General features: G+C 46.5%; 1 protein-coding gene across 5 annotated transcripts in view; it reads left to right on the forward strand.

The window, feature by feature from the left end:
• KIAA0930 (KIAA0930 ortholog) overlaps positions 1–14613 on the forward strand; it is a 40473-nt gene that overhangs the window by 19350 nt on the left and 6510 nt on the right. For 3 of the 5 annotated variants that reach the window (XR_001876707.1, XR_001876708.1, XM_017826585.1), the window contains exons 3-9: positions 4303–4410; positions 5828–5905; positions 8073–8174; positions 8389–8529; positions 10507–10701; positions 12492–12654; positions 14433–14588. Coding sequence is in view for 3 of the 5 variants with exons in the window: in XM_017826585.1 (XP_017682074.1) it covers positions 4303–4410; positions 5828–5905; positions 8073–8174; positions 8389–8529; positions 10507–10701; positions 12492–12654; positions 14433–14588 (943 nt within the window). In the remaining 2 variants the exon portion in view is untranslated. The remainder of the gene's footprint in view (positions 1–4302; positions 4411–5827; positions 5906–8072; positions 8175–8388; positions 8530–10506; positions 10702–12491; positions 12655–14432; positions 14589–14613) is intronic. The other 2 variants (XM_017826587.1, XM_017826588.1) reach the window with 2 other exon arrangements.

Raw genomic sequence — 14613 nt, forward strand, 5'->3', positions numbered from 1 at the left:
TAGAGGATAGGCAGGGAAAAACCTGGTAGGATCGAGATTAGAGGTTCTGTTCAGTTTTAGGACTGAATGAGAAGGGCTTTGGATTCAGCTTAGTCACAACAGCTTGAAGCAATAAATTATGATTTGGTACCATTTGGTGTGCCAGTAGGTGCTGATGGTGAACTTCTCTACCATCCTAAATTTCATTTTAAAAGGCCTTTTAAATTCTCTGCTTTGCAGACCCACTGCTCCAAGTGACTTTCCATTTGCTTCTCTTTTCCATCCCACCAATTTCTAAACTGAGCATGTATGGGTGAAGCAGCAATTAAGCTCCTAATATGTGAATGCCAGTGCAGAACTGCCATCTCCAATTCTGGCCTGTATCCATTGCACGCTCTCGGATCCCAGAGAAGGGCGTTCAGTTCCGTGTTTCCTTGGCATGTCGCAGTAACGCTCTCGCTGTTTTTCTTGCCAAGTTTTGAGGAGACTTCTTCTCTCAGTGCCTTTAAACAAAACCACAGACCCCTTGTGTCAGGTTCTGTGCAGGCCAGGGCACTGTGGAGCATAGCTTTTCCCAAGGTTAAGGAATTTTGTAGGCTTTTGTGAGGTGGAATCCCTTTGAGTTGTTGCTGTTTACGAAGTCAAGATGCAAAAAGCCCTTTGCTGCTGCCTCACACGTCAGCTGATGTGACCTGCTGGAAAATGTAAGGTCTGATCCTCACACTTTCAGAGTGTCCTGGGCATTGCCTAAACCTACAGCTTTGAAAGGTTAACGTGTGGTTGGACGTGGGATTCTGATTTTCAAGTGATGTTAGGTCAAGGTGGAATGTTTCTGGCTCTTTCTTTGGAGTTTTTAAAGGATTATGCTTTGTTACAGCTGCAAGCTGCTGATCTTTCTGTAGAGAGCAGCTTTACTTTGCCCTGAGACTGTGGAAAATGCAAGTGTGTGGTGTTACAGCTGGGAAATGAAGGTAAAGCTTCAGCGATAGGCCAGCAGGGCTGGGTTGTAGTCAGCCTTTCATCATGCCTGCTCATCTGAAAAGGGTGCTGGATTTATAGGGCAAAGCAATAAAAAGAGATAAATTTAAGACACTCTTGGTATATGTTCTGAGCTTGCCTGGATTTTGGAGTAGGTCCTGTTTCCTTCAGCACCCTGTGAATGTGGAGTAGAGTTGCTGCCAAATCCATGGGATAGTCATTCGGGCTGTTAAGTCCTCAAAAAGCTTAAGCTGCTGATGTTGTGACTGCAGCTTCAGAACCAGAACTGAACAGGAACCATGGTTTGCATGTTCCTGTGCCTCTGGACCTGTGACACAACACACACTGGCCGTGGGGGGACACCAGTCCGTTTCCACAGCTAAATCCACGGCAGTGCCACACCACCACCTGAATGCAGCAGAGAAACAAATGGCCAAAACCTGCATCTTTTTGGCCAAATAAATTCTCTCCTCATTCGTGGGTGGTAAGTGGGTATAGGCAGTGATGGCAGCACGTGCAGGCCAGTGCAGAGCCAGCTGTTGTGCCCCAGCCCTTCCTCTGGGCTGAGTTCAGGGAGGTGTTGCAGGGAGCAGAGCAGTGGCTCCTGCACAACAAGGACAGTGAAAAAGGAACCCTGGTGTTACCAGGTTGATACTCTGATTTTCTGCAAGGAGAACAACATCTTCAGTGCAAGCATTTGGCCTTTGGCAGTTCTCTTTTCCAGAAATCCCTCTGTTACTTTGCTAAATGTGTGAACATAAAGGAGCTGCTACCCAAGAGCCTCTGCCCATGGTGCACTTACAGAATCCTAGAAGAGAATCATCAAGTTGGAAGAGACCCTTGAGATCCTCAAGGCGATTTCCATTTCCTCTGTGTGCTCTGGCAGACTGCTTGGCAAAAGCCAAGGCAAGGATGCTGTCCCTGGTGTGACAGGAACATCTCCTTCCCACACAGAACTGGATCCAGCTGTCTGGGAGCTGGACTGTGCTTGAGACATGCCTGGCAGGCTAACAGCAGTCAGGGTGGTGATGCTCTCATCTCCTGCCCTATTTCCAGAGTGAATTCCAGTTTGAGGCAAAGCAAGTGTGCAGCTGAAATGTCTTGTCACAGTGGTGTCACAGTCAGTACACTCCAGACTCAGGGAGGGGTGTGGGCTGCAGGGGCATTTTTAATGAATTGCTTTATATTTCTTCCAGCCTCTGAAGAACTCATCTTAAGCAGTCAGAGAGGGTGACAAGAAGGCTGGAATCAGAAGTGAATTTAATATGAATTGCACTGACTCAGGTGGCTGAGAAGGTGCTCTGTTCTCTGCCACACAGAGCAACTTTGCTGGGAGGTGAAGAAGCCCAGCCCCAGTTTTCCCATGTGATGAATTATAATGAATAATTCAGCATCAGAAATGCAGCCTATCTGTCTGAGGCACTGGGGAGCTGAGGGGCAGAAGAGCACTGCTGGGCTGGGCTTGCACCCTGGAAAAGGCAGAAGTGGCTGCTTGGAGCTCCCTGAGAGCCTCATCAGGCCACGAGTTGAGCAGAGCACTTAGTGTTTGATCTGTGGGTGACAGCCAGCTCAGCCTGATTGTGAGAGGTCTGGGAATGTCTGGCTTCCATGTTGAAATCAATATGCAGTTGAGTTGGAGCTCTGGAATAGCATAACCATGTCTCTAATAACACCAGTAATTAAAACTTTAATGTCTAGTCTGCGTGCCAGGGTGTTTCCCCCCCATTTTCTGGTCAGTAACCCGGTGTATGCATTTCTGCATTCAACAGGGATGGTTTGCAACACTCTGATTTACTGCCATGCTCCAATGTTCCTTCTCCCATGTCTGTGTGTGCTGTTGTGCATGTAACGTGCCATCCCAAACTGTGCTGACTGGATTCAGCAGAAGGCACACTGGTGTTGCAAACAGTTCCCACACCCTGTGTGATTTAGGATTTGCACATTTTTGCTGCAAATCCTCATTTTTTTTTATGATAAACCTATGCAATAATGAAGAAAGTGAAAATTCAGTGAGAAAACAGAGTCTCAAGGCCGTGCAGGATCCAACAAACCCGTGTTTGGTGTGTGCCCTCAAAGGAGGGGGCCAAGCAGTTTTCTGGATACAGGAGAGAGTTTTCTGTCTTTGCAGATGGAGGAAGCTGCTGTTTCTAGCTGCCAGCTGACGGTACAGATGGCCCTGTGTGCCTCTTACTCTTGTCTCGTTAGGGATAAATGGGGCCTGACTTTTGAACTTCACCGCTCAGTAATCCCCGTTCACGTGAGGTGATTGCTGCTATTTTAAGACCTAAATATGTGCAATGGATGTTGCAAAATGTGCTTTCCCGTCCTGTTCTCTTTCTCACCAGTTCTTCTGTTGCAAAACTTTAACTAACTTGGCTTCTTCAGAATGGGAAATATTGCAGCTACTCTTGGAACCCAGTGGGGATTGTTGACCTGAATGTGTCTCCTATTTACAGATGAGTGTGACAAAATGCTTGTTTGCATTTCTCTTTAGAAAGTGTGTTTGTTGGTAGCCACCCATGAACCCCGTGGAGTCTGAGACATCTTCTTGCTGTTCTGCTCCGTGCAGAGACACCAGAAATTAATCATCTTTTCAGATCATTTACTGCTCTTTCTCTCTTGGTTTGCCTTTGGGTTATGCAGGGTGGCTGTGTGCACAGAATTCAAGGGATTAATAGTGAAGTAAATGTTTAGAAATGGATGGGTTTGTCCATAGCTGCACTTGGCCTCTTGCAGAGTGTACAGCCTCTGTTGCAGTGGGCTTTGTTTCAGCTTTACAGCCACGGTGGGTGTGGAGTTGCCATGGCTACCGGGCATTTTGCTGCCTTTCCGTGGGCTCCAGAGCGTGTTCCAGGAGGATCAGGTGCAACTCCTGAATAATTAACGGTATCCAGGAAAGGGGAGTCGGGATTCTGGTTTGGAGGGTGTTTTTCTCGTTGTCCTCTGCAGTTACTGCCCATGAAAATTTCAGTAGCCATAATCCCAAGAGGGAAGCTCGGGATGACCTTGGTGTCTGCGGGGCTGTTTCTCACTCAGCCCTGAAGACACTCCCTGTGCATCCATGATTTTATTACTTTCATTTTTGTTAAAACCTGCTAGAAGGAATAAATGAAGCTGCTGTCCAAAGCTGAGGTTCTCCTGCACAGACCTGCCTTTCTCCCCTGTTCTCCTGCACATCCCACGTTTCCCCAGTTCGGTTCCACACAAAGCCTTGCACAGTCAGCAAAATCCGATCCTGATGGAAAACTGGGAAGCTCCACAACATGCAGCTTCTGGTGTCAGTTTTGTGCTTGCAAATAGGTGCCTCTAAGTAACAGTTCTCAAGGAGAGGTGATGTTTCCTTAGCAGGTCGAAGTGGAAGTTTACCGGAGAGATTCTAAGAAGCTTCCTGGCCTGGGAGACCCTGACATTGACTGGGAAGAGAGTGTCTACTTGAACCTCATCCTGCAGAAGGTAACAGTGATGCTTACCTCATTCTCATGGGCTATTTGTGCTGCAGAGGGTTGGGGGTAGGCTTTGAGCTGTCCCCTTTCGTCCCTCGCTTGGAGGATTTGAACACTCCTGGAGGACAGAAGGAAACACTGGCTTTAGTTTTGCCTTTCAGAATCTAAATGAACATAAATTGAGATGCTGATGATTTTCCTCAAAAAACCTGAGCTGTAAGCATTGAGGCTGGGCTGAGTTTTATGTTCTGTCACAGAGTTTTACAAAAGAAAGGCTTTGTCCAGTTTAATGGTTTTTGAGAGGGAAAGGGACTGTTGGACAAGCGACGTTTCCATCGGAGTTCACAATGGTGGTGCAGCTAAGAGGGGAGGGGACTGCTAAGTGGAAATGCAGTGTCATAGGTTACACTGGGGCTTTGCTGCTCTTGACATCAGAACTTAAATAAAACTCTTTTTCTGGTGGTGGAAAGATGAGGCACAAGTTATTTCTTTAATTAACTCGTAAGTTGTTTGGTTATTGTGTGTGTTATTTTGGTGCTTAGGGAAGCTGAACATTAGTCACTTGAGATCCCTTAAAAGTTTGCTGATTATGATCTCAGAATGGGAGACATTGCACACATCCTGGAAGACAAATTGTTTTCATTCTCCCTCCTTCCTCCCAGAAGTCTCATTGCAGAACTTCTCTGCAGAGAGCAGCTTCTGCCTTTATTTGATGCTCAATAAAACCAGGATCCATTTGCCACACTCGGAGTTCAGAGATGCTGTTACAGCTGAGCTTTTCGGTCCAGAGCTGTGGCACTGGGTCCTTACAAGGTTTTTCAGGTTGCTGCCAGGCTGTGTCAGTGTTTTCTGACCTCTCTAACATGTCACTTGTGTTCATTACTGTGTCTCCTTTTCCCATTTTGGAGGGAGATCTTTTCCATTTCTACCTTAGTGTGCTTGGGGGGCGGGGGTGCTGCTCATTCCCCCAGCTGACAGGAACCTGGTGTTAAACAACATTGGCAGAGTGTCCTTACCCAGGGCTTGTGCAGCAGAGATTGCAGTGTCACTGGGTTACTATTGGCAGGAGTGTCCTTACCCAGGGCTTGTGCAGCAGAGATTGCAGTGGCACTGGGTTACTATTGGCAGGAGTGTCCTTACCCAGGGCTTGTGCAGCAGAGATTGCAGTGGCACTGGGTTACTATTGGCAGGAGTGTCCTTACCCAGGGCTTGTGCAGCAGAGATTGCAGTGGCACTGGGTTGATGAACAAACACAGCCTTGAAAATCGTAGGAGGTTCGGTGTTGCAGAGAAAATGGCAACACCAAAACATCTTAGTTTTTAGACAGCCGAAAAAGACTGAAGACAGCATGTGTTCTGCTTCCTGCACACGAAGGTTTTGTTTGGCCACCCCTAACCCTGAGTTTCTCTCCTGGTGCCCTGTTTCAGCTGGACTATGTGGTGACCTGTGCTGTGTGCACGCGCTCCGACGGAGGAGACATTCACATCCACAGAAAGAAGTCTCAGGTGAGCTTCCCCTTCTGTGGCTGTGGATCAGAGGTTGGCAGCCAGGATTACCTAATCCCAAAAACTGCTCCGAAACCCGGGGAGTGGTTCTCAGGCTGTGCTCTGACAGATGTGTCCTTGTGAGGCATCTCTGGTCCTTGTGTGGTGACATTTCTTGCCACTCGTCTAAATGGGAGATGTAAATGTCCTTTATAGCCCCTCTCACAAAATTGGGAAGGTCCCTGCATGCTCTCAGGGTGTGTATCGTTGCCTGCTGGATTTGGGGGGAGAGGGAAGGTGGTGCTGGGGAGGGGGGAGCGTGCCCAGCTGTTCCCCAGGCTGAGGCTAAACCTAAAATTGGGTTTAGCTTTAGTTTGAATGAGCCTTCAGGATAAATTTGTGATGTAGAGCTGTTAAACAGTGGAGAATTTACTGGTTGCCGATGTATCTCCTTATTTTATGAGATTCTCAGTTTCTCTCTTAAACTGCTCATTCCTTCCATCTCCACACCAAAGGCTTTAATCACTTGCTTGTGTGCAGTAAATCCAGGGTTTAGCACAGTGGAGGAGACTGAATAACAAGCATGGAGGGGATAGGAACTGGAAACCTGAGGCTTCTTCACTCAGTTTCCAGCAGACCTGGCAACAACTTCTGGTTAGCAGAGATTGTTTAAAAGGCTGCTGTTGCCTTTCAAAGGCTGTTTTTCCCAGGCATTTTCATTCCCTTAGCTCATGCAGCTGCTTGTGTGGCTTTACAGAAATAAACCAGTGCTCTTTAATCCCTTAATTTTGTTTTACCATTTTAAAAGAACTTTTATTTTGCCTACAAAACTAGCTCTGCTGATTATTGTCTCTGTAATTTGCATTGGTTAGGCACATAATTTCCTTCTTCTGGTGCTGTTGAGACACCACACTGCACTGCTGATGTAAACCAGTTATTTCTCATTGCTTAGTTTCAGTTTTTACTAATCCAAGTTTCACCCTCAGTTAACTTCTGCAAAATTTTTTTGAGAAAAATCTGTAAATATTATTTGCAGATTTGAAAACTATGAGGAAGAGGGTGAGGGATGTCCCCTCACTGCGTGTGAGCAGAATGAGGAGGAGGTTTTTTGTTCCTCACTCCTAGAGGCTCCTGCTGTGGGACTGCTTGTAAATTATTGGTGCAAGTATCATTTTTTGAGGAGTCTTATTACTTTCTAATGATGTTTCTGGTCTTGAAGCAACCTTACTTTTTAATAATCTTTATTTAAATGTGCGTGTAGGCTTCGTAAGTACAAAAAAGGCAAAGCACCCCTGTCATGATGTAATATCCTGTCTGTAGTTATGTTTTGTGTTGAATGGTTTGCAGCAAGTGTCACAAGCCTGTCAGCTTGGGCAGATCCAGAGCTTTCAGCACGTCCACAGTGGGCTAAGATTTGACAGAGCTCTTTGATTCAAAGCTCTGTTTGAACAGGGGGGAAAGCAAAGAAAGCTGCTTGGTATGAATTCTTTCTCCCTCCTTACCTACTTGTTAATCTTGTTGGAATGATAAAATTTAAAGCCTTCAGCTATTTAAATACATTTTGTGGTGTGGAGTCACCAGAGGAATTTGGGAACTGCTACAGAGGGAGAAGTGTGCAGGAGGAAGCTCAGCGGATAGAGAAAGGAGCAGGAGCAGAAGATGGGGGTGAGAAACCCAGTGCTTGTCCTCCTGAGGGCCACACTTCCCTTTGCTGGGGGAGGTTGGTCCTGGCGAGGCACTGAGCCAACAGTAACAATTAAATTACCTGAAATGGAGGGTGCTGGGTCAGCTGCTCCACCGTAACTCTGGTGCTGTGTGTGTGCTCTTGGCAGTGCATTGCAGTGACCTGAGGGCAGCTGGGGGTGGTTTTCTCTGTGATGACATGTGGGATGCCTCAGCTGTGCCTCAGGAGGGTGAGAGGTCAGCTCCACACGGGGACATTTACTGTGGAGCCAGCAGTGTTTGATAACCTGCCTGTGAAAATCCAAGGATTTCTCAAGGGTCGTTATTGCAGATCTGGCCGTGGGCAGAAACCAGCCCAGCTCTGCTTTTGCAGGATGTCCAGCACCTCTCATGTAAGTGAGCAGGGCTGGGCTGAGGTGTTTTGGTGTTCCTTGCCTTGTGTTCAGGGTGTCCATCCCTGAGCACACCTAACTGAGAAGAGGTGTTTGTCCTGTGTCTTCCTCAGCAAGTGTTTGCATCTCCGAGCAAACACCCCATGGACAGTAAAGGAGAGGAGTCCAAGATCAGCTACCCCAATATATTCTTCATGATTGACAGCTTTGAAGAGGTGAGTTCCTTGTTGCAGCAGCAGCAAAGTTTTGTCCTATTCTGGTCTTATGTCTGATTAGCTGGTTTCTTGTACCTTCCCAACAAATGTTCGTGGCTGGTTGAGGGGTTATTGAAGCTGCCCTGGGCCTGAGGACAGCCATGGGAATCTGAATGTATTTCCATTGGAACAACTGCAGTTTGCCTCCAAGTGTTTCCTCTTGGATCTCTGGCAGGTTTTCAGTGACATGACCGTGGGAGAAGGAGAGATGGTCTGTGTGGAGCTGGTGGCCAGTGACAAAAGCAACACCTTCCAAGGGGTGATTTTCCAGGGGTCCATCCGCTATGAAGCTCTCAAGAAGGTCTATGACAACAGGGTAAGGAGCTTCTGAAGGACTCTGCCCTTTGCAGCAATGGTGCTCTGACCAGATTGTGGCTGAGGGGCTCAGCTTTTTGTCCTGTTAGATCAGCTGTATCAGTCCTTTTTCTGGCTTTGAAAGTTACCTGAAAGCTACTGCTTTTGACTCAGACTCCAAAAGGAGTGAAGGTGATCAGTAGTCAGGAGCATGACACAGGAATGGACCTGAACAACAGTTTTCTGGGAGCCCCTTCATTTTGTTCAAAGGTCATAGGTGTTTCTAGTTACTTCAGAGAAGGTATGACTTCCTGGGACATCTAAAACTCTGGTGACTACCTTGCTTTATGTAAAGCATATTTTTCTCCATTCTGTTTTGTGCTCATGGCTGTTTTCAAAAGACCACTGTGGTCTCACTGCCACAGAAAGAAGCTTTCTTTGCTTTCCTACAGAAACATGAAATACCAGCACTTTCAGCTTCAAATTCAGTACTTAGCACTGAAATCAAGAGTCAATAAACTTATAAAATGGCTTGTTATGAAGACAATCCTGAGATCTTCAGAAACAAAAAAAATTCCCACAATATCTACTGTGACTGTAAAATTCATTTCCCTTTGTTTCTACCCTTGTCAGGAGAGGTCCTGAATAATTTCCCTTCTCCCTCTTTTAAATGTGAGCAGTTATACTCCTCTAGCAGTTTGAGAGAACATGAAAGAAGAATTATTTCTTTCCCACTGTCACCTTGTGGCCTCACAGAATCAGCAGGTGGGTTATTAAAATATGTGGGAATGCAGAATCACTGAAGACACCAGGAGAAGAAAGCCCTGCCATGGAAAGACAAGATTTGATGTGGTAAAGGCACCTCATATCCCAGCAATGTCCTGACTGACAGCACAGCTGCTTGACACTGTTTTGTTAGGTGGAGTAAAATTGTTGGCTCTTCAAATACTCCACTACAGCCACAGGCAAAACTTGTAATTGGATCATTCTTTTTACAGAACTTTACAGAGGCTACAGAAGTAACCTCTCTATGCTTTTGAAGGTTACTTGATTTCAGTTGTTTCAGGGGAGGTTTAGATTGGATATTAGGACAAATTTCTTGGCCAAAACAGCTGTCCAGCCCTGGCACAGCTGCCCAGGGAAGTGGTGGAGTCACCAGCCCTGCACGGATTTACAGACATATGACACTTAAGGACATGGTTTAGTGGTGGGCTTGGCCTTGTTTGGTCAAGGATTGGACTTGATCTTAAAGGTATTTTCTAACCTAAACTATTCTACAGTTCTGTAATTCTCAGTACAATATGAGTCATGCTCCATAATGGGCATCTCAGCCTTTCATAAACTGCTGGAACTTGCCATAAACTGCTTAAACTGTCAGATAAGTCTCACTTAGTTGACTTGACCAAACCCTGACTGTTTTCATATTGGTCTGTTCCTTTTTTCAGTTCTCAGTTCAGCTTCCAGTTCAGTTGTGGTAACTGGAAGTTGAGCCCCTGGGCCAGTTGAGGGGGTTTGAAGGTGCTGAAGGTCAGGGCTGTGCATGGGGCTGGTTCTTTGGCCTCGACAGTGTGGACACACAGCTGTCTGAAGTGACTCGCCACAAAGGTGTGCCAGAGTCATGCCGTGTGCTTTGCTGGCTCAGGACATCTCATGTGTGTGTCTGTTGCTTTTTGGACTCTAACAGGTGTCCCAGCACAGGCTGCAGTGAGGTGTGCACGTCCCTGCTTGTGCTCAGAGTGTAGGTCAGGATAAAAACCTTCTGGTTTATCTCACTGTGCCGTTGGTAACTCTGCCTTTTGCATAGCTGAGGGAGTCGGTTCTTCTCAGAGCCTGTGTTTGGCTCTGTAAAATCACTTCAGATTTTGGCTTAAGTGCTTGTTAAGAATCACTGTCCACTATGGTTTTGACTTGTTCTTGTATAACTGCTTTCAGAGATGGCTGTTTTCAAGTTGCAGGGCTGGTACTGCATGTTTTCCTCTCCTGTCCTGGTGCGTTGCAGGTGAGTGTGGCAGCGAAGATGGCCCAGAGGATGTCCTTTGGCTTCTACAAATACAGCAACATGGAGTTCGTGCGGATGAAGGGCCCGCAGGGGAAGGGGCACGCGGAGATGGCCGTGAGCAGAGTCTCCACGGGGGACACCTCCCCCTATGGGACAGAGGAGGATTCAAACCCAGACTCCCCAGTGCACGAGAGGGTAAGCAGCAGACAGAAATGCTCACTGAAGGTGGAGCATGAACAGGCTTTGTTCCAAAGCCAGCAGAGGGGCTGGAGCTGGGCTTAACTCACAGCGAGGTTCTGAACTGGGGTTTGCCTGGGTGTGTTTGGAACACACTCAGTACAGGAGATGGATTTTTAGCACAGTTTCTCCTGAGCGAATGCTGGATATAGAGATGACTGGATGATTCATACTTCTGGAGGAGTGCTTTGTTGAAACAACAGCAGTCTTGATGCCAGGGAAACTGATTCTGCCTGTTTTCCATGAAAATAATAGATTCCGTTTCTGTACGAGTTGGGATTTACCTAGGAACATGGGATTTGTGTGTTATACAGGTTGCTTGCTAAACCTCACTGGAAATGGATGGTACTGTTAGAGTTTGCCACTGAGGAATGCTGCCAGTGTGAGGCCTATGAACAGTATGGATCTAGATGCAGTTTCATATTCATTTGTATGCTTAATTTTAGTGCAAGTGCAGTAAAATGCCAGTAGAATCAGACTGTAGATGCTGATTTGGCCCCTGTTCTCTACCACACAAATACAGCCTGGAGGAATCAGGTCTGGAGAGGTGACATGATCTTTTTGTCTCCAAGGCTGCTGGTGTGAACTGGAAAACATCAAATTGGGTTTGATACTGTGTTATCATTGCTTTTTGATAATGGTTTTAATGGTGATGTGTCTGTTTCTGGTTTTCCCCCTCCAGCTGTGATATGAAATGGCCCCAGAATTAAAAACAGAGACGAGCACAAATTAGCAATGAAGTACACTAGGGAGAGGGTCAGTTGGGTGTTACAATGCCTTTTTTTTTTTCTTTAAATTAGTGATAGAGGGACAATGTGGAGTGTTTCTGCAGTGTAACATCAGCCTGGTTTGGCTGCCATCCTCACTCCATGTATTTATGGGGACAGATAGGGGCAGTATCAGGTGCCATCTCAGGGAGAGTTATGGGTTGTTAAATTGGCTGCATGAAGAAGGAAGGATGAGATAGAAGTTCCTTGCATCCATTAGCAAAGTAGCTATCCCTATTTTGTTTTTCCATTTGAAATGAAACTGTTAAAATATTGTTGTCAAAGCCAGTACATCAGCCATGCATTTCAGCTCTCTCCAAAATAGATGTGCTTGGCCTTAATTGTGGATTATTCAAGGGCAACTACTGCTCTGAAGGAAGGGTTTCTTGATAGTTTTGTCCCTGTGTTTCACCACAGACACTTCTGTCCCTGTATTTGCCATCACTTGGACTAATCAAATCAACAGGGGTGTCTCAGTTTGGTTTTCTCCAATCCTGTATAGAAACATCACACACACAGACAGTTGTACATTGACTGTGCTTCTGCCTCAGCACGTTGGGCTCAGTAATGGCCTTGTGACCCAGCTCCCTGGGGACACTGTGACATTCCACAGGGATCCTGTGGGACAGCCCTCTCAGCAGGGAAACTACAGCCTTGTGCTTGCCAGAGAAATGAAGGTGCACCATTGGAGTGTGTCCAATACAATACATTCTTAGTGTAATAAGTCTCCTCAATTTCAACATGCAAAAGTAAGATTGACATTCTTGCTGCCCAAATGATTGATTTTGTTCCTTCATGACTATAAACCCTCGGGAAAAGTGGCCGTTATTCGCACGACATCTGAGGGCGATGATACATCAAAATATTTTTCCTCTTGATGGGCATCTTGGAGCTGAGGTGACTCTTGAGGTGACACTTTGATTTTTTACACACGTGGCTCACGGAGGGAAAAGCAAGCCTTTGTCTGTCCTCCCCTCTCAGGTGACCTCTTTCAGCACCCCCCCGACCCCGGAGCGCAACAACCGCCCGTCGTTCTTCTCGCCGTCCCTCAAGAGGAAAGTGCCCCGGACCAGGATTGCAGAGATGAAAAAGTCCCACTCGGCCAACGACAGCGAGGAGTTCTTCAGAGATGATGATGGTGGAGGTGAGGGACCTGCTGCCAGCTGCACACGCTGGGCTGGCACAGGCCACGGGGCTGTGGGAGGGGATCCCAGCGCCGGGTTCCCGAGAAGGTTTGCAGGGTGGGTAAAGGAGAGCTCCACACAAGAGCCAGTTCCTCTCTGAAGGTGGGGCTTTTCACAGCCTTGAGCATCTTTTTGAAGGTTGGAGCCCACAATTCCTAAATATGTTTAAACCTTGTCTCTCCCTTTTGTATTGGTCCATTTGAGAGAAACTTGAGCAGCAGAGACCCTCCCCTTTCCCAGATGCCACACTCTTCCAGGTGTTGTGGGGTAGGGCACACTCTCAGCTGCAAGTTCTCTGAATTCCCTGATTTTCACCCTATGGGTCAGAAGAGGGTTCAAATGCAGACTCCCCAGTGCATGAGAGAGTAAGTAGCAGAGCTGCTTGATCCAGAGCTGGTTGAAGTTGGTGACAAAAACATTTACTTCAACTGGCTTTGAACCAGTTCTGAACTCTCTAAAGAGAAAACCTCATGAGTTTGTTTGTATTGCAGTTTAATGCCTTGTAGAACTCTTTGAATTTTAGTTGCTCAGCAGGAAACAACCACCAAGATAAAAAAAAATGGAACCTGACTCAGAATATAGTTTTGTAGTATAAATCCAATCACATCGCAGTTGTGTGAGGCAGGAAACTCACAAATGTCAACATCCAAACTGCTTTTCATGTGTTTAAAAACAATTCAGTCAATAAATCTGTCTGTTGGCATGCTCATAGATAAACACAAAGGTGATTTTCAGGTCATGAGTTCTGCCTGTAGTAGCAAAGATACTGCCCATCAGCAGGACTGGACCAGCTTAGCTAATAAAGAACTGCACATTATAAAACAAGCAGGAGTGATAATGTTTAATGCAGATTCTGTGCAGCTCAAACTGGTTGTAGCTAATTGAGAGTTCTGTCAGTAAAAACCTTCCCTCTTTTTCCTTAATTTGTCTAATCAAAACCTGTGTTTTAACCCATGTTATCTAGAGTAGCTGCCACCATGTGTTCTTTTTGTTTGGATCAGGACCTGCCTTCAGTCCCATAGCTTGGATCACTCTGATCCAAAACTGATATGTTGACTTCAACATCTGCTTCTAGCACTGAGACAGGGCTGAGTGTTACAGGGCACTGGAGAAGAGGTTTACAAAGAGTCCAAAAATGCAGCATATGGCTGTGGGAGAGACCTGCAGTTGTAAAAGCCACATCTGACTTACAGGGGACTCAGTATCCTTTTGTTTTACAAGTTACTTGTGGTTATCTAAAGTAGTTATGAGAAGAATGGCTCTGCTGAAGGGTGCCAGGTCTGCAGGAAGCTGGGGCTTTAACGCTCACTCTCCCCCTGTGTGCTAGATGTCAGTTTTCTTCAAAACAAACAATTTCTCTTCTGTTACTCTGGTGGATCTCTGCATGAGCAACTAATAAAGTTCAGGGGTGTTCTGTGATTCTGTGTATGAGGGAGGACTGGGTCAGGGTGCTGCTTGTGCAGTGTGGCAGCAGAGGGTTCGTTCCCTGTCCTGGCTGCTCTGTCAGCAGGAGGCTCTTTGCACTGCTGCCATTTAGTAGCTCCAGTGTGAATGGGGAATTCTGTGCTGGGCAAGGTCTGACTGATTTAAAAAAATAGTAATAGTCATTTCCTGCATGTGGTTTGTCTCTGCACCATGAATAGGAGGCCTTCCTCTTTTTTTTGACCTTCAGAAGTGTTGCAGTGAAGTGCAAGAAGTGCAGTCCCTCGAAGCTCTTTGTCTCTCTGTGCCTTTGCAGATCTGCACAACGCGACCAACCTGCGCTCGCGGTCCCTGTCGGGGACGGGGCGCTCGCTGGTGGGCTCCTGGCTGAAGCTGAACAGGACAGATGAAAACTTTCTACTCTATGCACACTTAACTTACATCACTTTGCCATTGCATCGAATTTTAACAGGTGAATTTTCGTGTGTGTTGTGCAA

This window comes from Lepidothrix coronata, unplaced genomic scaffold, assembly GCF_001604755.1.
Source record: "Lepidothrix coronata isolate B3197 unplaced genomic scaffold, Lepidothrix_coronata-1.0 Scaffold129, whole genome shotgun sequence".
NCBI classification, from domain to species: domain Eukaryota; kingdom Metazoa; phylum Chordata; class Aves; order Passeriformes; family Pipridae; genus Lepidothrix; species Lepidothrix coronata.